The 22,788-nt window shown below is 37.8% G+C and overlaps 2 protein-coding genes across 2 annotated transcripts; one reads left to right on the plus strand and one right to left on the minus strand.

Moving 5' to 3' along the window:
* Positions 1-344: 344 nt before the first annotated feature.
* LOC139941151 (protein FRA10AC1-like) lies at positions 345-8,491 on the minus strand. Its single transcript, XM_071937606.1, has 10 exons — positions 8,448-8,491; positions 7,629-7,696; positions 6,962-7,045; positions 5,916-5,961; positions 5,023-5,102; positions 3,780-3,948; positions 3,255-3,414; positions 2,358-2,615; positions 1,676-1,751; positions 345-482 (listed from the first exon to the last, which is right to left on the minus strand). The coding sequence occupies exons 1-10, from the start codon at positions 8,475-8,477 to the stop codon at positions 440-442; spliced, it is 1,014 nt and encodes a 337-aa protein (XP_071793707.1). The 5' UTR covers positions 8,478-8,491; the 3' UTR covers positions 345-439.
* Positions 8,492-8,686: 195 nt separating this feature from the next.
* Positions 8,687-22,788, plus strand: LOC139940401 (N-acetyl-D-glucosamine kinase-like). Its single transcript, XM_071936630.1, has 10 exons — positions 8,687-8,887; positions 10,398-10,482; positions 12,062-12,160; positions 12,865-13,006; positions 14,821-14,931; positions 15,649-15,761; positions 16,949-17,036; positions 19,228-19,328; positions 19,683-19,761; positions 20,350-22,788. Exons 1-10 carry the CDS (start codon positions 8,850-8,852, stop codon positions 20,529-20,531), a joined length of 1,038 nt encoding a protein of 345 aa, XP_071792731.1. The 5' UTR covers positions 8,687-8,849; the 3' UTR covers positions 20,532-22,788.

Here is a 22,788-nt window from a genome sequence, read left to right on the forward strand (position 1 = left end):
GAGAAATTGCAGGAAATAATGGGAAATATTTCCTAGTCTCATCTCAAGGTTCTGCAGTGAAAGAATCCTATCTAATCGAAGCCATCCAATCTCAGCCTGGTGTTTGTTACAGTGGAGAAATTAGAGGAAATATCAGGAAATATTTCCGAGTGAACAAGTGGCTGCCTTCCACTTTGATGTTCAATTAATCCAATCTTAGCGCTTGAGTTACAGACGCGTAACCACATGGTGTTGAGAGAAGTATTTCTTAGACTCTTCTCAAGCCTCTAACTGGAAATGTTTCTGTAACCTTCAACCGCTTGCAAACAAAGCCCCCATTGTCAGCCTGGTGCTTGGTACAGTCAAGAAATTGCAGGAAGTACCGCCTAGTCTCTTGTCAAGGCTCCGACAGCATCTTTGGTGGTTATAATATTATCATCTGGTTGAGCAAGAAGGGACGTCAGAGAAATATGTCTTGAAGGTATTCTTCAAATTCTTCTTCCCTGCAATATAAACATTTATTCATAAATACCTCAGACAGTTTCTCTACTCCTATTGGTGGAGAGCACGTCACATAGGTGTGCATAAACCTTTTGTTAATGCACACTGGAGCTCTGTCTATGCACACTGAGCTGGCTTCCACGTGTCGGGCGCCAAGATTATCACGCGGAATGCGCAAATCATAGCTATCAGTGCAAAATCTAAGCGTGCGCCAAACACACAACCCACGCGCCTCGTACAGATTCTTCACAAAGTTTTGGAAAAAAATATTTCAAACCTTAAATTTTCAATTGTTAAAGTGTCTATAACTGTATTTGTTTCTGTTTTTTAACATAAGGGCATTTATGAATGGGAATAAAAGAGTAGTGACTCATTCTTTAACGTCCGTTTAAAACCTTGCAGGGTCGTTGCCGTGCGACACACGGCCGCCGACCCTGCCGGCTTTAAACGTATGTTGAAGAACTCGTCGCTACCCTTTTATTCCCTTATTTATAAACAGACTTATTAACCAATTAGTAACAATTAATACATATTTGGTTTGCAGTACACCATGTGTGTGTCTACTTGCCAAGTAGATTTTTGTTCTTTAGAGAACTGTCTTGCTATTATTTGTTACTACCATTGAGTAGATTTTCGGAATTCGGCATACTTCTCAGTTCTGAAAAGAACTCTTGCTTTTTAACTAATACCTGGGCGGAAGGTAGAATACTGTGGTACCGATGAATGACAAGACTTCAAAACGAGTCGTTCGAGTGAGTTCGTTATCGCACTTGTAGGTTGCTAGTCGGTGGTCAACCACAGGTCGACTAAATGTGTGCACTCAAACTTGCTCAGCTACTTTTAAAAATTTTTTTTATGCAAGTCGCCAGACACACAAGGCCTGAAGGCCACTTCAAGGTGTGGGCTACAATTATTTTTTTTCCAGAGGCCATTGCCACCTACTCCTAGGGCTGAAACAGGGCAACCCCTTTTACAGTCCATATATGGATGTAGGCTTGGGTATCATCAGTACGAAGCCTGGCCGGTAGAGCAGAAAGCACTACCTCCCCAATTTTACGTAGCAAGTGTCACGACCGAGATTGGAACCCACACTCTGCTGATCAAACACCAGAGCTTTAATCCGAAGCTCTTAACCCCTCGGCCATGACACGCTTGTTTTTACAATACACCTAAAATATAACCTCTATGCAATTACCTTGACTTGTCTTCAACGATGGGTGCAGGACCACTCCAAAACTTGCTGTCTGAAACCTCGCTACCACCTGCAGTAGCTGGAACAAAACATTGGAAATAAATACATAAATCATTAGGTTGGGACTCTAACTAATCATACCAGAGCTGCCAGTATTGCATATTGCAATCGGGGATTTTTTTTTACAATCAGGAAGATAATTAATAATAATGATAACAATTTACATTTATACCATACTTAAAGACACTGGACAATATCGGTAGTTGTCAAAGACTAGTCTTCACAGTTGGTGTTTCTCAACATATGCATTAAATAACACACCTGTGAAAATTTGAGCTCAATCGGTCGTCGAAATTGCAAGATGTTAATGAAAGAAAAAAACACCCTTGTCACACGAAGTTGTGTGTTTTCATGCAGATGCATAATTTTGAGACCTCAAATTCTAAATCTGAGGTCTCGAAATCAAATTTGTGGAAAATTACTTCTTTCTCGAAAACTACAGCAATAATGGTTAAGTTTCTTGCTCAAACCAACACTCTGCTGATCAAAAACACCAGAACTCGAGTTCAGTGCTCTTAACCACTCGGCCATGACACAACACAAAATTGGCTTTTTAAAGGACTGTGAAGCTGCACTCTTACTAAAAACATCAAAAGTACAGTTGTACAAAAAAAACTTATTTTACCTTCATCTTTTTTCCCATGAGATGTCTTCTCTTCATATTCATCTTCTTCCGATGATGATGATGACGAGGAACTCTCCTTATGCTTACGCCGTTTCTTGTGCCTATGTTTCTCTTTGGCTTTAGACTTTTTGTGTTTCTGTTTTGATTTCTTTCGATCGGGAGAGGATGTTTCACTTGTGGATTTGGTCTTGGGTTTCTTCGTCACGTCTCGTCGTTTATGATGAAAGTTGAGTTTGTATGAGCATTCTGGACAAAGTCCTGTGTGATGGGAAATGAATGGGCAACTATCTGAATCTGAATCTGAATCTGAATCTGAGTTATAGAGTTGACAAAGAATCCTAGTCAGTAACCTTTTGTAGAGAAGACAATGAAAAAATTTGAGTTTTAGATGCGGGAGAAAAACCCCTATTGAGAAAACCCACACAATCGGGGCCCAATTTCATGGCTCTGCGGAAGCGGAAGCAGGGAATTCTGTGCTTACGGCAAGCGTATTTCACAGGTTAGCGGCGCATTTTGGCTTCTGCGCGTGCGTACTCCGCGATACTAGGCATTCTACGCTTACAAGGCTAGCGCAGAAATTCGGCGCTTGCACGTAAGCAGGGAATCGTGATCGTAAGCGCAGAATTTGGCGGTAAGCAGAGCCATGAAATTGGGCCCAGGTAGGGACTGACAAACCTAATCCACATGCAAGGCTCCAGTCCAGGCTCAAAACCGGGGTCAGCAGAGGTGAAAGGCAAGGACAGAAACCACCGAGCCTACCCGACTGACCAGTTGGTCACTTGAAAACTTTTATCACAAGAAAATAATCAAATCATTGGCCCAATATTAATAAAAAATTTTACAGTTGAGGCTACACATGTGAACAAATAATATAGTTGATGTAAGAAACGGACGTACTTAGTTTGACGAGGGCATTCTTTTTCTCTTCGTGTTCAACATAAGCAAAGTTAATCTCCCAACTGCGTAATCCTTCCGTCTCTGTGCACCGCTTGTTGCCGCAGCTAAAATGGCCTTTGCCCTCTACAACCTCCTTCTCAACCCTCCATCGAAGTGCAATCTAAACCAAGAAGGAATATAGAAGTTATTTAATCCTGCTTTCTGTCAGTTTTATTTTGAACGTTCAAAGTAAGAGTCAAGACAAAGAAAAGTAAAATGATTGCATCATCTTGATCACAAACTACAAAACAAATAGGGTCCTGCAGGGAGTACAGGGGCCAGTTTCCCCAAGCACTAAGATTCATCTTAAGACGAGTTGTCAATATCACCATAGTGATTTGTTTTGTGACATCACACGATTTAAAGTTAAATTTAATCTTAGTTTTCTGTGAAACTGAGCCGCGGCTCTGTGCCTCTTTTTTAAACAAATGATGTCACATGAAGATGGCACACAACAACAATGGTTGATTTGATACAGGTGTGTACCTTGTTTTCTTTGTATCTGCTGAGGTCCGTGATGCAATACTCTTTGAAGAGTTTATCCCAGTACTTCTTAGCGAGCTTCTTGGCCCATGAGGATTCAGCTTCATCCGCATCCTCCCATAAGAATCGATGATTCTCACGAATCACATCCAAGTCTGTCTTATCATTGGCACTAGGATTAATGAACATGTCAAGATTGAAACAAATCTATCTTAATCAGGGATGGTATACTTTTTAAGGTAATCACTCTTAAAGTACAGCATATTTTGATAGATACAAGTATTTTGAGATTCATTTTACTTCAAAAAAATATGTTCATGGAAAAAGATATCAGTTTTTATCCCTCAAAATGGGCCATATTTTTGACCGCGTGAGGGCGCTCTCAATCACTTCCGGGGTATATTCATTCGTACCCAAAACAGATATGAAAAACCGGAACACATTAACAACACAGACATCTAATCCATCACGGACAATAAGACGTTTGAAGGAGCCGATACAACCCACCTCGAAAGCAACTTAAAACTACGGTGCAACAAAAGTGACAGAACGCCTATTGAAACTGTGCACGACAAATCGCATATACACCCGGAAGTGATCAAAATACTCTTGAGGGCGCCCTCACGCGACCAAAAATACGGCGCATTTGAAATTCCAATCATAGAGTATTCTTCCTATTGTATCTACAGACAATCGAACAGTTCTAAAAACCACAGGTATACTTTTCCTTAAGGGAAGGTACACGTTTGGTAATTACTCAAAACAAAAATTTACTTAAAACTGACTTGGTAACGAGCATTGGAGAGCTGTTGATAATATAAAACATTGTGGGAAACGACTCCCTCTGAAGTAGCGTAGTTTTTGAGAAAGAGGTAATTTCTCACTAAAATAATAAAAGACTCCTAGCTAGAAGTCTTTTATTCCTATCTGAATGCACACAAATTCGTCCAACAAGGGTGTGTTTTCTCTCATCATTTTCTCGCAACCTCGATGACCAACTTAGCTCAAATTTTCACAGGCTTGTTATTTTATGCTTATGTTGGGATACACCAAGTGAGAAGACTGGTCTTTGACAACTACCAAACGTGTACCTTCCCTTTTTAAGTCTAAAGTGTCTTGCTTCATTATATAACATAATGTAACAACAGATGTAAACAATTCTTATGTCCTCAAACAAAGGCTCTTTTGTTCTGTACTGAACGATTTTGTACAAAACACTATTTGGGATTTGATCATAGTTACTTACGTGTTTCTCTTGAATGGGTTTTCTTTGGTACCAGCATATGCCAAGATGTAGTTATTCACAAGCTGTTTGTGGCGGCCATACTGCGGAACATTGTCAAGGAAATCATTCAAAGTGTTTTTGATTTACAATTTGAAAGAATCAGGAGTGTTAAACCTTGACTGATGCAACAAATATGTAATGTGAGCTAAATTTTTAATGATGTTTCGAGCGAACTGAGAAAGCGAAGTGACTTCTTTGCCCCACACCAGGAAAACAGCGCATACCTGATTGTTAGAGTCAAGTTTAATAGTCACTTACCATTCGCATTAAAGGCAGTGGACACTATTGGTAATTACTCAAAATAGTTATTAGCATAAAACCTTTCTTGGTGACGAGTAATGGAGAGAGGTTGATGGTAAAAAACATTGTGTGAAAAGGCTCCCTCTGAAGTGCCTTAGTTTTCGAAAAAGTAATTTTCCACGGATTTGATTTCGAGACCTCAGATTTAGAACTTGAGGTCTCAAAATCAACCATCTAAATGCACACAACTTTGTGTGACAAGGGTGTTTGTTTCTTTCATTATTATCTCTCAAGTTCGATGACCGATTGAGCTCAAATTTTCACAGGTTTGTTATTTTATGCATATGTTGAGATACACCAACTGTGAAGGCTAGTTTTTGACGATTACCAATAGTGTCCACTGCATTTAAGTATGAACAAGGCTTCACTGAGAATTTGAATTAGTAAGTTATTCTAAATTCAGTGATATAAATCATCCCTGTTAATCTTACATTCCTAGTCAGCATATAGCAGCTTTTCATTGACACTATCAAGGGGAGGGAAGGCTGGGAGTAGGGGACTAAGCAAAGACAGGAATAGTACGTTCGTAGGAATATCACGCTTTCAAAGGATACAGCATTCAGAGCTAGGAAATGAAATCTCTGATTCTTGCTTTCTTCCCTGTTTACAAAAGGAATCAAAATGATCAGAATGTAAACAGAACACACACTCTAGCTACCGGGCAACCTCGGTAGTCTAGTTGGTAAGACACTGATCTAGAATTGCATGGGTCGTGGGTTCGAATCCCACCCAAGTTACATGCCTGTGATATTTTTTCACAGGACTCGGGAAAGTACTGAGTATACAGTGCTAACACACATCGGTGTATGGGTAAATACCAAAATTAATATTCTTTATCCCGATGCAAATTTAACATATATTAGAACACATACAAATATTTTGCTTAAAAATCTTTACAGATATTTCTAAGAGCTCACTTGATTTCTTAACAAGGGGGTTCATATTCACAAATATCGGACCAGGGCCCACTTTCATAGAGCTGCTAAGCACAAAAATTTGCTTAGCATGCAATTTCTTCCTTGGTAAAATACAGGTTTACCAACCAAATTTCCATGTGATTTTCAGTATAAGCAAACAAAAGCTGAATACCACTAAACAAGCACTATCCAACAAATGGAAATTTGGCTGGTAATCCTGTTTTTATTTGGGAAGAAATTTCATGCTTAGCAAATTTTTGTGCTTAGCAGCTCCATGAAATTGGGCCCTGGAACTACACAGAGGCCATGGAGGTCAATGACCTCTGCTGCACCCGGGCCCAATGTCAGAAAGCTGCTTTTAAAGCACAAAAGGTTACTAAGCATAACAAAATTATGCTCAGCAGAATAAGGTTATCAGCCAAAATACCATGCCACATGTACAATATGTGACTGGTATCCTGCTAACTTTTGCTTAGCAGAAAATTCTAAGCAGTATTTCTTGCTTAAGCAGCTCTACAAAATTGGGCCCTGTTCTTTGCCTTGGTGCTATTTCAACAGATTTTAAGATTTTCCGATGGAAAAGCCCTCTCCACAATGAAAGCAACCTCACAGATCTGCCTTCTCTTCATTTTGTTTGTTACCTTTTTGATGAACTAACTTCAGAGTTCTACAATCTTTCTTACCTACTGTACTCTTCTCTTACGAGTCTCTTAGATGGAAGAGCAGCACTTGAATGGTGACTTTTGGTGGCTAAATCATATCTTGATCTGAAGATAAAAAAAGATTGTAATCGTTAGGCGTAGTAGGAGGGAGGGTGACAAATGCACTTGGTTTCAAGTCTGCGATTGTGGCTTTTAGTCTACCCGTTAGCCAAAACATTATTGCCTGAAATAGCGCCCTCTAGTGGATTAACCCCAAACATTAACCTATGATTAGGGCGTTTGATAGCTAATCTGTTGGAGAGTTAAGTGTGGCTGATGCTGTTAAATAACCGCCATCTCATCTCAGACTTGAAATCAAGTCTAGGTAACAGATGGACTGCCTCTCTGCTCCTAGCTCTAGCTAGATGAAAAATGTTGTTATTTCTTGGCATTGTTTCATATCATGATCAACTAGATCGGAAAAGGTGTCAGACCGAGTGGAAATTTTCCAATGTTTCCCATGTAAGATAGAATCTACAAACATCTTATTCATTTTCCTGACATTTTTCCTGAAAACAGTGTTGTGCAAAGAATAAACAATAGTAATATTTTACTATAAACAATGTCTGGCCGCGTATGGTGGTGGTTGTACATAAATGAATGGCTTCTAAAGGGTTAAGTAAGGGAAGGATAGAATCATTACATGTACCTTCTCTTTGCATCCTGTTCCTCATCAACTTCAAACTCAGACCCATAGTCCCCTGCATTGTGGCCAAACTTGAAGAACACAATATTGAAATAAAATATAAAATGAATACGTTTAAAATAAGAAATTAAGACCCTTTTATTAATATTAGCTAAATGTTGAGTTGTCTATTTGAATTGACCTTAATTCACTACTTTACTTACTAATATTGTATGGGTGACATTTATAGGTCAAATCCTTTAGTACCCAAGTCTATTTTCTTTCCAGAACTTGTCAATTTTTTTCCTTTAAAGGCAGTGGACACTATTGGTAATTACTCAAAATATTTATTAGCATAAAACTTTACTTGGTAACAAGTAATGGGGAGAGGTTGGTAGTATTAAACATTGAGAAACGGCTCCCTCTGAAGACTTCAGAGGGAGCCGTTCAGTGAAGTGGAGTAGTTTTCGAGAAACAAGTAATTTTCTACGAATTTGATCGACCGATTATCATTAAGCTCAAATTTTCAAAGGTTTGTTATTTTATGCATATGTTGAGATACAGCGAGTGAGAAGACTGGTCTTTGACAATTACTAATAGTGTCCGGTGTCTTTAAACTTTTGGTTGTTTTCACATGAAATTATGACAATATTATATTCGGGAAGATCATTATTTCACAAATCAACAACCCATTCTTATTAATGTGGTTCACTCGACTAGACATTGCTATTCTGTATCATCGTCTACATTATTAAATACAACAAAGATGACATAAACACCGATCAAGGGAGCACTGTGTTTATGCCACCTTTCTTTAACAAAAAAGCTATAAACTGGGCTTACCTGTTTCACAAAATTTATGTCTCTCGCCATTTTCACAAGTTTGTTATGATTTGTGATAAAACTGTCAAAAGAGGGCTCACTTCATCGAAAATGAAATAATTGTTTTAACCTGCAGAGGGGGCTCTTTCTGCTCAACTTACTCGACAGGCGTTTTCCAATAATCTTTAAAAGGTAACTACTAGCAGCGACCTTACTTGACCCCTTATATTATTGTTGGTGATTTAAATGCGGGTGATCATTTCAAGCAGTTACCTTTTAAGAGAATGCTGTAACGTGTTTGGTTACGAATGATTGAAAAGTGGCGGCTTGAATTATTCTTAATTGTAAACAATCTGTTTCCGGGTTTGGTGAATTATTGAGGTCTGAAACACCGGAGAAATTTATTTGTTGCCAATAAACAAAATGGGTGATGGGACGGCTGTCTATGGCGGTATTGAAGGGTGAGTAAAATCTACACATTTCTAATCTCAGCAGAAAAGAGTAGGCGTATGTTAGTCCTTTCGGAAAAGTTTTCGTATAACAATAGGCGTATGGCATGGCGCCACCACTTTTTCATTCTGTTTTCCTACACTCCCTTATAAGTACAGTCTGTTAGTGTTGGTTCAATGTTTGTTGGCAAATGTGTACTGTAGTGTAAGTAAGTTTATGAAAGAAGGTAACCGGTAACCATGATCAAACTTTAAAAAAAAAAGGATCGACAAATGCCAGTCAATTTGCTCTACTCCCCCCCCCCCCCCCTGGAAAATACTTAAAGTCACCTGGAGTGGAAGTGGTATTTTTTCAAAATAAAGCTTTTGTCAATAATATATGTGTTTTAATGAGTGGAATGTGAATAAACAGTTAACTGAGGTTTAAAAAAATCAGTTCTTATGTTATTTACAAATTTAAGAGTAGACCTTGACCCAAGAGGGCGCTGTTTGTGACGTCAATCGAGGCAGACTTTGCCTGTAATGCGTAGAGTAAACACAATAATTGCAAAGTTCATGTACGGACCAAATCGTGAGTTTGTACTTTTCAAAAAAAAATGTTTTTGTTTTTTTCCGGCAATGCCGACCAGGTGTATTGCTGCTGAATGCAGAAAAACACTTTTTGAAATGTACCAACTCACGACTTGGACGTACATGTACTTTGCACGTGTGTTTACTATATGCATTGCAGGCAAAGTCTGCCTCGATTGACGCCACAAAAGGGGTAGGCGGAGTCAGCCCCCAAACAACTTTATATATTTTTTAAACATATAAATCGTGACAAACGATTACTAAAAAAATTGTTTTATTGTTCGTAAGCATATACTCTTATGTTTGAAAGAAAACAAATTCTATTTCCAGGTGACTTTAAGGCAAAAGTTGCCTACTAGTACTACAAGTATAAATTCACCCCATATCAAAGTCGACCCCTGAAAAACAATCTCACCCTGAGACGGGGAGTCGCCCCCGCAAAGACAGTCATTCCCCGAATTTAGTCGCCGCGCCCAACCATCACAAAGTCGCCCATTATTTTATGGCGCAGTTGCCCACCCAACACAAAGTTGCATTCCTTCCCTCATGACAAAGTCGTCCTACCTACAAAGTTACCCTGACACATTTACCTCCCACAAAGTGGCCCCAACACAGTTAAGTTGCTCGTATAAAAAGTTGCCAGACACCACCCCCCCTCCCCATCAAAGTCGCCTCCTGACACAGTTCCCCCCCCCCCCCCCCGGCCCCCAAGTAACCCCATGTAAAAGTGCAATTAAGTCCTAAACCTCCAAAACCAAGATAACCTGTAAACAAAATTAGTTCAATTTAAAAACAAATAAGTAAAGTGGCCCCTGGTCTTTGCCCTGGTGCCCTTCAAAAGTTTCCCATAGACTTTAACATGTTTTTAATGGAAGTGCCCTTAGCAAAATGAAAGTGACCTTAACCTCTCAAATATGAAATTTCAGGCCTGTATTCTTTTGGTTTTTTTTAGGGGAGCAACGCACTCTAAGATGGTACTGATGTCAGGTGATGGCGCTATACTCGCATGGTCAGAGGGGCCAAGTACTAACCACTGGGTAAGATGAATATCAACAAAGTGTTCAACGCAATAACAGAAACGCCAATGAAATCATCATTGACGTCTAGATACTCCTAGCCCACCTTGTTGGGCGGTTATGACTCTTATATCAATATTAATAACAGTTGCTCTTGAAAATTATAATAGCTGAATCTTGAAAACTAAAATAGCTGAGTTGTGAAAATTAAAATAGCTGAGTTGTGAAAATTTAAATAGCTGAGTTGTGAAAATTAAAATAGCTGAGGTGTGAAAATTAAAATAGCTGTTGTGAAAATTAAAATAGCTGAGTTGTGTAAATTAAAATAGCTGAGATGTGAAAATTTAAATAGCTGAGTTGTGAAAATTAAAATAGCTGAGTTGTGAAAACTGTCGGCCTAATAGCTACTTGAAATTTAAAATAGCTGCTCTTGAATAATAAAGTAGCTGTCCTTGAATATTAAAGTAGCTGCTCTCTAATACCGGTAGTTGCTCTTGAATATTAAAATAGCTGCTCTTGAATATTAAAATAGCTGAGTTGTGAAAAGTATTGACCTAATAGCTATTTGAAATTTAAAACAGATGTCCTTGAATATTAAAATAGCTGCTCTTGAAAATAGAATAGCTGCTCTTGGAAGTAGAATAGCTGCTCTTGAAAATAGAATAGCTGCTCTTGAAAATAGAATAGCTGCTCTTGGAAGTAGAATAGCTGCTCTTGAAATAGAATAGCTGCTCTTGAAAATAGAATAGCTGCTCTTGGAAGTAGAATAGCTGCTCTTGAAAATAGAATAGCTGCTCTTGGAAGTAGAATAGCTGCTCTTGAAATAGAATAGCTGCTCTTGAAAATAGAATAGCTGCTCTTGAAAATAGAATAGCTGCTCTTGGAAGTAGAATAGCTGCTCTTGAAATAGAATAGCTGGTCTTAAAAATAGAATAGCTGCTCTTAAAAATAAAAAAGCTGCTCTTGAAAATAAAATAGCTGCTCTTGAAAATAAAATGGCTGCTCTTGAAAATTAAAATAGCTGCTCTTGAATACTATTCAATTAGCTGCTCTTGAATAATAAAATAAATATTAAAGTACATGTAGCTGCTCTCTATAAAAAACTGGTAGTTGCTCTTGAATATTAAAAAAAGCTGCTCTTGTATATTAAAATAGCTGCTCTTAAAAATATCTGTTCTTGAAAATAAAATAGCTGCTCTTGAAAATAAAATAGCTGCCCTTGAAAACTAAAATAGCTGCTCTTGAATACTATTGAATTAGTTGCTCTTGAATATTAAAATAGCTACTCTCTATAAAATACCGGTAGTTGCTCTCGAATATAAAAAATAATGCTCTTGAATATTAAAATAGCTGCTCTTAAAAATAAAAATAGCTGCTCTTAAAAATAAAATAGCTGCTCTTGAAAATAAAATAGCTGCTCTTATAAATAAAAACAAGTGCTCTTTAAAAAATAACTGCTCTTGAAAATAAAAAAAGCTGCTATTGAAAGCAAAATAAGTAGTCTAAGAAGTTAAATAGCAGTGCATTAATGAGCTTTTATATTTTCCTCTTTTTTAAACAAGAACCGATCCTTTCTTTTGTGATTTTTTTCTGACTGCAGTTAATAGGAGTGGAGGAATGTCTTGTCCGCATCAATAATATGGCCGTAGAATCCAAGAGGAAAGCTGGACTGGATGTAGACAAACCACTAAAGTCATTGGTAAGAAACAGGGTTATCCACTAGAGTATCATCCACTAGGAGCCTGGCTGGTAGAGCAATGCATTTACCTTCCCAATCTTGAAGCAATTATGTTTTAAAAAGTGCCTCGCTCAACTAGTTAATAACGAGGAGTCCCCTCGATCCACTTAAGTGGTAGTGTTCCGTCCAATTTCCTACTTTCTGCCAGGTAGCAATGTAGTTAATGAACAGGACAGTTCTTTTCAAAACTAGTTCCCAAAGACCAACATCTACACAGCAAAGTAGATATATAATAATAGTGGCTTCTTATGGCGCTCATGCGATTCCAACATTATTACCCCTGGTCACTGGGCCTTAAATCATTATTTAAACCATCTTGACTCCCTGGGGGGTATACAGTCCAAATATGTAGCGCACTTAGCTTATCAATCACAAGAACCATCTCTGCCCTCGCAGGTACCCATTTACCCCTGAGTGGAAAGAAGCTTATGGTTAAGTGTCTTGCTCAAGGACACAAGTGTCACAACCTGGATTCCAACCCACACTCTGCTGAACAGAAGCACCAGAGCTTGAGTTCGGTGCTCATATTCACTCGGCCACGACACACCATATCGCATGGTGTGCTGTGGTAATATACATTCCCACCGTTTTTCTATTTCACCTGTTACTCCCATCTCCCTTTTGTAATCCAATCTCCCTGTATTCTACCTTCTATCCCCTACCAGGGTTTATCACTAAGTGGCGGGGAACAGGCAGGCGGAAAGCGGAGAGTTATTGACGGAATGAAAAGCGCATATCCTAACGTCAGTGAAGCCTATCATATGTGCACAGACACGTTTGGTGCAATAGCAACAGCTTGTGAAGCAGGTGAGTTCTGAATAACTAAAGTTAGAGTCCAGGGTTTGAATCTTACACTGGACTGTCGAACAGTAATACCCCGTTCACACATAGACGCTGCCTCTATTACAATGGAAAAGTGGCCGAGAGCGTGACCAATCGTGGGCCAAACGTGGGAGGATCGCCATGAGCGTGGTTTGGTCGGGGTGGGATCTCCTAGGATGGGAAGCTGCAAGCTCTCCCCACGCTTATTTTGAACATGTTCAAAATAAGCGTAGCCGGGTCGTGGCTAACAATAAGCGGGGCAAAGTCGTAGTGGGAACGCCATTATTGTACAAGCAGCGTGGTAGCATCATGGTGAGATCTCTGTGGCCGTAATAAAAATGCAGCTCGTCGGCAACCCTTTTGAAGTAGAAAACCGCTCGGTCGGCATTGGTCTGAAACACTTTTACGTAGAAGCAGTAAAGTTCGGCGGAGTCTTCAATTTGCCAAATTGCTGGATTTTGACAGCGATCATACGCCGACTTGATAATTTTTTGAGATCGGGGTGATTGGCATGATCTTCGTGAGGTCATAGGCCAATGATTTCAGTTTTGGGACGGTAAAAACTCAAAACAGGACAAGTTCAGCGCCCTTGTTTTTTTTTCTTCCAGTTTACCATCTTTGTTTCAAAAGAGTGATGTTCAAATGTTGAGTTTGATTCTCACAAGTATCTTTTCATCTCGCTGGGTAAACCCATAAAACAGAGGAGATAAATCTTCTCTCAGTGTTTGTTCAAATGAAACATTAAAGATGATAAAACTTAACATCTATTAAATTTAACATCTATTATGATAAAACTGGATGATAAAACTTTTTGATTCTTGTCTCTTCTTATTCTTGTAAATAAAATCTCGGTCTAGTAAAAATTCTGAGCTAAAAGTCCTGCCGACCATAAAAACTTACTTGGTGAGAACCACTGCAGCTGTTGATAGTATATATTAATTTGAGAAAGGCTTTACAAGTGATATTTATGAAAGTGAAACTTTTACAAGTGATATTTATTGTATCTTTCTTGATAATTTTGCATATAAATCAGCATTACTTTGACATAAACAATGTATTCATGTATGCATATTGTACATATATACCCTAAAGCCTGGTTCATACTTCCTGGGAACTCTTTATGCAAAGTGAATTTTATTGTGTCATAGTAAGTTGGAAAAACAGCACACACCGATGATTGCACACATAAAAATCGCTTCACATTTGCAGGAAGTATGAATCAGGCTTCAATCTCCATCTGATCACTGGACACTGTTTCGTAATTAAAAAACAACTTAAAGGGAAGGTAATTACTCAAAAAAACTGATTTTGTAACGAGCATTGGAGAGCTGTTGAGAGCTGTAGGAAACGACTCCCTCTGAAGAAACTAGTTTTTCAAAAAGAAATTATTATTATTTCTCACTAAAATATTAAAAGACTTCTAGCTAGAAGTCTTTTATTTGTATCTGAAAGCAAACAAATTCGTCCAACAAGGGTGTTTTTTTCTTTCATCATTTTCTCCCAACTTCGATGACCGATTGAGCCCAAATTTTCACAGGCTTGTTATTTTATGCTTATGATGGGATACATGAAGTGAGAACACTGGTCTTTGACAATTACCAAACGTGTACAGTGCCTTTTAAAACTCACCTGTTTCCAGTTGCTATTTGAATTTGTTTTGTTATTCACTGCCTCTTGTTGCTGAGCGCCATGATCTAGATGGAATGGCGCTATATAGAAATCCTGTTATTAATATTCTTATTAATCTGTGATTGATTTACTCAGAAGTGATTGAGAGATTGTTTTCCCTTTACTCCTAGGTGGTGTCGTATTGATTAGCGGCACAGGTTCCAACTGTCAACTTATCAATCCTGATGGACAGAATCATGGCTGTGGGGGATGGGGCCATCAGATTGGAGATGAGGGCAGTGGTAAGTTTAGTAGTAGAGGACTAAGGACTTTAGATTTAGGACTCTAGATTTAGGACTCTAGACTTAGGACTCTAAATTTAGGATTCTAATTCTAGACTTTGGACACAGGACTTGGTACTAAAGACTTGGGACTCAAGACTTGGGACTCGAGACTTGGGACTCAAAGACTTGGAACTCAAGACTTGGGACTCAAGACTTGAGATTCAAGACTTGGGACTTAAGACTTGGGACTCAAGACTTGAGACTCAAGACTTTGGACTCTGGACTTTGGATTGCAGACTTCGGACTCGAGACTTGAGACTTAAGACTTGAGACTCAAGACTTTGGACTCAATGCTTGAAACTCCAGACATGAAGCACTATACTTTTGACACAATAACTGGTACTCCAGACTTGGGCCAGACTCCAGACAGGTGGAACTTTTGAATCTAATTAAAGTTCTATCTTTGTTACCTAAGCACCTGAACTTATACATGTATGTTTCATCTTGAAATGGAGAGCAAACTTTGAATGAGAATTCAGATAATTGTTTTATGTTACTTTTTGCTTAGTTAATGGCCTGACGTTTCGACCCTAGAAGAGTCTTTCTTTTAGCCTTTGAGAAAGACTCTTGGCCATTACCTAAATTTTTGCATTTACACCATACTTCCTTGTGGTTTTCATTGTGGTTGGTAAGCAGTTTGTAACAGCTAATTCTATTCTCTCACTTCTTGCTTAGCATACTGGATCTCCTTAAGAGCTGTAAAGACAATTCTTGACGCTGAAGACAACATGATCGAACCTTCACATGATATCACATACGTCAAAAAAGCCATGCATAACTTCTTTGGGGTAAGTCATATATGGTGATTTGATCAATAGATTTTGCTTTGTCCTTTTCATAGTAAGGCAGTGGACACTATTGGTAATTACTCAAAATAATGTTTGGCATAAAAACTTACTTGGTAACAAGCAATGGAGAGCTGTTGATAGTATAAAACATTGTGAAAAACGACTCCCTTTGAAGAAAAGTAGTTTTCAAGGAAAGAAGTTACTTTCCGCGAATTTGGTTTCAAGACCTCAGAATTAAATTTTGAGGTCCCGAAATCAAGCATTTGAAAACACACAACTTTGTGTGACAAGGGTGTTTTTTCTTCCATTATTATCTTGCAACTTTGATGATCGATTGAGCTCAAATTTTCACAGGTTTGTTATTATATGCATATGTTGAGATACACCAAGTGAGAAGACTAGTCTTAGACAATTACCAGTAGTGTACAGTGTCTTTAAAGCATTTGTTATTTTTTGTCAAATACATGCAGAGCTATGTTAGAAATATAACACCCATTTATGTAAAAAGCCCCCTTTAGTCAATTCGCGCTTGTGTAACTATGTCTATGTCCGCTTGTCTGTTTTGTCTGTTTGTTTTGTCATAGCTTGTCTATAAGTGCATCCCATAATAAGGTGTGCTTCTGGGATTTGCCTCATTTTCGCTCCCCATTTGAGTTTTAATATTATCATTCGGTTTCTTATAGTGTCCACTGTCTTTAGTGAATGCTAATTTGCCTTGGGGTAATAATAATACACAGTTCTTTAGTGCTTTATTACATCCAAGGGCGTCTCAAAGCGTTTGTTATTTTTTGGTTAAAGATATGCAGAGCTATGTTAGAAATATAAGACCCATCTCAATCCCATTTATGTAAAAAGCCCCCTTTAGTCAATTTGTGCTTGTGTAACTATGTCTATGTCCGCGTGTTGTCTGTTTTGTCTGCTTGTTTTGTCATAGCTTGTCTATATGTGCATCCCATAATAAGGTGTGCTTCTGGGATTTGCCTCAATTTCGCTCCCCATTTGAGTTTTATTACGATCATTCGGTTTCTTCCTGTAATCTTAGTTTTTTTCTTGTAATTTTTTGTATTACTGTATACCGTCTATGTACTTGAACTTGGTTTTGTGTTATAGAAATCTGACTTGATCTGAATATAAAAAAACCCCACCACCTTAAGATCGTTTAAAATACTGTTTCCTTACCTCGTCAGGTATCGGAGAGTTTTGGACTCTTGGATCACTTCTACACCAATTTTGACAAGACCAAGATTGCTGGATTCTGTATAGTCATAGCCCAAGGTAAGTCAAGATTGAGTGAATCAGATTGAGATTGAGTGATTTAGTAAATCAAGATTGAGTGAATCAGATTGAGATTTAGTGATTTAGTAAATCAAGATTGAGTGAATCAGATTTAGATTTAGTGATTTAGTAAATCAAGATTGAGTGAATCAGATTTAGATTTAGTGATTTAGTAAATCAAGATTGAGTGAATCAGATTTAGATTGAGTGATTTAGTAAATCAAGATTGAGTGAATCAGATTGAGATTTAGTGATTTAGTAAATCAAGATTGAGTGAATGAGATTTAGATTGAGTGATTTAGTAAATCAAGATTGAGTGAATCAGATTGAGATTTAGTGATTTAGTAAATCAAGATTGAGTGAATCAGATTTAGCTTTAGTGATTTAGTAAATTAAGATTGAGTGAATCAGATTGAGATTTAGTGATTTAGTAAATCAAGATTGAGTGAATCAGATTGAGATTTAGTGATTTAGTAAATCAAGATTGAGTGAATCAGATTTAGGTTTAGTGATTTAGTAAATCAAGATTGAGTGAATCAGATTTAGATTTAGTGATTTAGTAAATCAAGATTGAGTGAATCAGATTTAGCTTTAGTGATTTAGTAAATCAAGATTAAGTGAATCAGATTGAGATTTAGTGATTTAGTAAATCAAGATTGAGTGAATCAGATTTAGCTTTAGTGATTTAGTAAATCAAGATTGAGTGAATCAGATTGAGATTTAGTGATTAGTAAATCAAGATTGAGTGAATCAGATTTAGATTTATTGACTTAGTAAATCAAGATTGAGTGAATCAGATTTAGCTTTAGTGATTTAGTAAATCAAGATTGAGTGAATCAGATTTAGATTTAGTGATTTAGTAAATCAAGATTGAGTGAACCAGATTTAGATTGAGTGATTTAGTAAATCAAGATAGAGTGGGTCAGATTTAGATTTAGATTTAGTGATTTAGTAAATCAAGATTGAGTGAATCAGATTTAGATTGAGTGATTTAGTAAATCAAGATTGAGTGAATCAGATTGAGATTTAGTGATTTAGTAAATCAAGATTGAGTGAATCAGATTTAGCTTTAGTGATTTAGTAAATTAAGATTGAGTGAATCAGATTGAGATTTAGTGATTTAGTAAATCAATATTGAGTGAATCAGATTTAGATTTAGTGATTTAGTAAATCAAGATTGAGTGAATCAGATTTAGATTTAGTGATTTAGTAAATCAAGATTGAGTGAATCAGATTTAGCTTTAGTGATTTAGTAAATCAAGATTAAGTGAATCAGATTGAGATTTAGTGATTTAGTAAATCAAGATTGAGTGAATCAGATTTAGCTTAAGTGATTTAGTAAATCAAGATTGAGTGAATCAGATTGAGATTTAGTGATTAGTAAATCAAGATTGAGTGAATCAGATTTAGATTTATTGACTTAGTAAATCAAGATTGAGTGAATCAGATTTAGCTTTAGTGATTTAGTAAATCAAGATTGAGTGAATCAGATTTAGATTTAGTGATTTAGTAAATCAAGATTGAGTGAACCAGATTTAGATTGAGTGATTTAGTAAATCAAGATTGAGTGGGTCAGATTTAGATTTAGTGATTTAGTAAATCAAGATTGAGTGAATCAGATTTAGATTTAGTGATTTAGTAAATCAAGATTGAGTGAATCAGATTTAGATTTAGTGATTTAGTAAATCAAGATTGAGTGAATCAGATTTAGATTTACTAATTTAGTAAATCAAGATTAAATTGGACACTATTGGTAATTGTCAAAGACTAGCCTTCACAGTTGGTGTGTCTCAACATATGCATAAAATAACAAACTTGTGAAAATTTGAGCTCAATCGGTCGTCGAAGTTGCGAGATAATAATGAAAGAAAAAAAAACCTCATCACACGAAGTTGTGTGCGTTTAGATGCTTGATTTCAAGACCTCAAGGTCTCAAAATCAAATTCAAAATTACTTCTTTCTCGAAAAACTACGCCACTTCAGAGGGAGCCGTTTCTCACGATGTGTTATACTATCAACCTTTCCCCTTTACTTGTTACCATGTAAGGTTTTAGGCTTAAAATTATTTTGAGTAATTACCAATAGTGTCCACTGCCTTTAAAGCAGCATTGCATCGGAAAAAAAAACAATGAATTTTGGCAGGACCCCTGAAAGTTTTCTGGTGTGTTTATTTTACTTTTTTTTGTGCCAGGTGCGGCAAAAGACAAGGATCCTTTGTGCATGGAATTATTCCATGAAGCAGGGGTGGTCTTAGGACGTCATATCCTCGCTGTCGCACCCAAGTTAGACCAGGTAAAGCATCAACAAAATAACTTATGTTTTGAGTAAATTTATTTGTACCCATGTTTTACCCGTGGTAGGGATTTGAACCTTTGTATTGCTAGAGCAGATGTCTTACCATTAGACCACCATGCAAACTCAGTTAGTAGACCAATGGTGTGGAAAATAAGGGTATAACAGTTTAATTTTATCCTTGACAATTGCTTTGTGGAAAGTTGATTGTGTTCAAAACAGGCCAGGAGAGCATTTGAAAAACTCTTACTGGCTCGAATCCTACATAAATCACTGTCTATTGAAAAGATTTATCAACATCATTTTAAAATGATGTGCTGATATGTTAATTCGTTGCTTTCTGTCTTTTTGCAGACCCTTCTAAATGGGCCAGAGGGACTTAAAGTTGTTTGTGTTGGCTCTGTATGGAAAAGCTGGGATCTTCTAAAAGAAGGTAAGTTTGACTTGTAACCTACTATACACAAGATGGATGCCAGACCTGTACTAATCTGCACCATAGTGGAGTCATCTTTAATATTTTCATATAAACCAATGGTACCATACTGAGGCTGATTGTGCATGTAGTCTGGCACCTTGACAATAATTGAGGATAGTCACTCATCGTCATAGGGTTAGTGTTGAACAGCCACTCTCTGGTTTGCCAAACCAAATTCTGAATTAAGTACATGAGAAGTTCGATGTCTGAAACAGTGAGAAGTTTGATGTCTGAAACAGTAAGGAGCGGCTGTATGCGCTAGAAGTCGAAAGATCGACTGTTGCAGTTGTCCGGAATGAATCTGGAGTACCTTGGTTTCAGATGTCAATCTTGTCATGAAATGAAACTAATGTAAATGCTTGGTTAAGTTCACCTGTCTGAAACCAAAATTTATTTGGTTTGACCTTGAGTCGCTCCTAATCTATTTGGTTCGGCGCACCTGTCTGAAACGGTAGTAATGTACTCATTATGTTAATGTGTAAATGATGAAGACTCAAATATTTATATATGTGTTTTGAAATTAATTTATGCCTCTTTAATTTTTAGGGTTCTTACAAGGATTGAAACCTCACCACAACAAAAATGTTGAAGTAAAACACATAACATTAGTCAGTTTACTTCAGTCGTCCGCAATCGGTGCAGCTAGACTAGGTGCCGAGTCGATCCAGTGTAAGCTTCCAGTCGATTTCAAATCCAACGTCAACGTGTTCTTCACAAAAAGTGAGTAGTGAAAGTAGTAAATGTAGGTGTAGTAGTAGACAGCAACCCAAGGGGGCCACAAGAACTGCCTGGTTTTAAAGGGTGGCGTAATTGTATGTGGATTTAACGTGTTTAATGTGCATTGTTGTGGTGGATTCATCATGGTGGCTATTAACCGCTTGCCTGGTTTTGAAGGCTGGAGTAATTGTAACAAAAACTAATATGAAGTGTTGTGATGGATTCGTCTCATGATGGCTAGTAACCCTTTGCCTTTCAGTATTTGATTTGAAAACATTCCGCTGAATAGGTTGGAGCAACTGTGTATTTGAAATATTTAAAGGTAGGGTCATAGATTGGTTAGTATTCCAAAAATTAATTGACCAAAAATACTTAACTTGGTGAGAAGCACTGCAGCTGTTAATTGTATAAACTCTTTTGAGAAAGGATTCCCTTCAAAGTAATGGCTAGGATAATTTTTCATTCCGAAACATTTGAATTTGAGAAACGATTCATGCATGAATCATTTCTCAGATTTCTTTTGGATGGTGTTTGTCGTGAATGCTGCAGCAAGAGATGTAGTTGGTACCCACCTTCACCTAGCTAAAGGTGGATGGATTTGATGTTCATGTGGAAAAATAATGTGACAGTTTTGCACTGTTTTCTCGACAAAAAGACACTATATTCAGCTAAAACTTTGACTTTGCATCTTTCTTTATAATTTTGACAACAAATCAGCAGTATTTTAATAAAAACCTATCTATGACCCCAGTAAGTTAATATTGAATTGTCACTCAATAGACCTTTTTCACAGGGCATCCATCTTGTCTTACCGCTGGACGGACTTCAATTTCTTTTTATAAACAAACTTAGCCATAAGAGTGTGGAGTATAAAATCAATGCCAAGTAGCAACGTGTGCAAAGTCTTATCAGCCAACTAACCCAACTGGTCACTGTGGTTTAGTCCTTAGACTGCCCGACTTGCCATCACAGAGTTGGTGGTTCAAATTCTACCAAGCTGACCTCACTATCACTAGAATAAGTATTAAGTAGAAATGTTTGCGGTAACACCATGTAATGACTATCTCTAATGAGTTGGGGGTGGTTCTGAAAAGAACCGTTGGTTACTCGACGTTTCACTCAGTATGCTCTGATCGTCTTCTGGAGAAAGCTGGACTCTGATGCTGCATGCTGCTTAAGTACTGTGGAGGCGGATTAGGTTGGTGATGCACGAAGGCAGGAAATATAGGCGGGAAATGGAGCTCGGTAATGCATGGTGAAACCTGCTCTGGAGCCTTGGGTGGAGTGTAGGGGGTGTGTGCTCACTGAACTGTGTCAGTAGGATCAAGCATAGGGGATAGCGAGGGTGTGGGGCCTAGGTGACTGAGGGTATGGATGACCCAAAGCAGTCTAAATAGATGAATCAATAATGGAGTGGGGGCCTAGGTGACTGAGGGTATAGATGACCCAAAGCAGTCTAAGGGGTTTGGGCCTAGGGAGTGCCCGTCGATATAGAAGATCCATTGGTCGGGAGGAGGGGGAGCCAGATGAAACGTCGAGTTGAAACCAACGGTTCTTTTCAGAACCACCCCAACTCATTAGAGATAGTCATTACATGGTGTTACCGCAAACCTTTCTATATAGTATTTCCACCATCCAGAATAAGTATTATTGTATGGCTACTGAATCACAGCCTCTTGGTTTTGTGCAATTCATAATCATAGACGTTTAAACCAATGTTTGTATGGGAGAGTTTGGCTGTTGCCAGCTTGGTGTTTATATCCTTTATAACCCCTTGTGGGAGTTTGCAGAGTTCCCTTTATGGGAAGATCATCTTGAAAAATAAAAATAAATCAACTTTGCTTTAAGGAGACTCCCTCAAAATCACCACATTGTATATAAAGTACCGTATGTGTGTTGTTGTGTTAGCAAACTGATTGAGTGGAAATAAACAGAACAGGGCTCTGCTTAGAATTGTAAGCCAAGAATTGCTGCTTGCGAAAGCAGGGAATGCTGTGCTAACCTCAAGCTTATTTCACTGGTCAGCAGGGAATTTTGGCTGGTGCAAATGCATTCTCCATGTTAATACTAGGCATTCTATGCTTACACGGCTAGTGCAGAAATTCAGAGCTTGCATGTAAGCGGCGGAAAACAGAGCCATTGGGCCCAGAACTGAATTGTGGTTTAAAAACATTGGACCCTTTCGGTAAATAGTATTGTTCAAGGCCCACACTTTGTGTATCACAACTTCTATATCAAATAACAAACCTGTGAAAATAAAGGCTCAAT

This window comes from Asterias amurensis, chromosome 8, assembly GCF_032118995.1.
Source record: "Asterias amurensis chromosome 8, ASM3211899v1".
Lineage (NCBI taxonomy): Eukaryota > Metazoa > Echinodermata > Asteroidea > Forcipulatida > Asteriidae > Asterias > Asterias amurensis.

Excerpts from the sequence above, each read along its gene's own strand:
- LOC139941151 (XM_071937606.1), bottom strand. The coding sequence starts at position 8,477 with ATGGCGAGAGACATAAATTTTGTGAAACAG. Across the intron at positions 5,103-5,915 it reads ATTTCCTAGCTCTGAATGCT|TATGGCCGCCACAAACAGCT; the intron begins GTATCCTTTGAA and ends AATGTTCCGCAG. Across the intron at positions 3,949-5,022 it reads AACCCATTCAAGAGAAACAC|TGCCAATGATAAGACAGACT; the intron begins GTAAGTAACTAT and ends CATTAATCCTAG.
- LOC139940401 (XM_071936630.1), top strand. The coding sequence starts at position 8,850 with ATGGGTGATGGGACGGCTGTCTATGGCGGTATTGAAGG. Across the intron at positions 8,888-10,397 it reads GTCTATGGCGGTATTGAAGG|GGGAGCAACGCACTCTAAGA; the intron begins GTGAGTAAAATC and ends GGTTTTTTTTAG. Across the intron at positions 19,762-20,349 it reads CTGGGATCTTCTAAAAGAAG|GGTTCTTACAAGGATTGAAA; the intron begins GTAAGTTTGACT and ends TTTAATTTTTAG.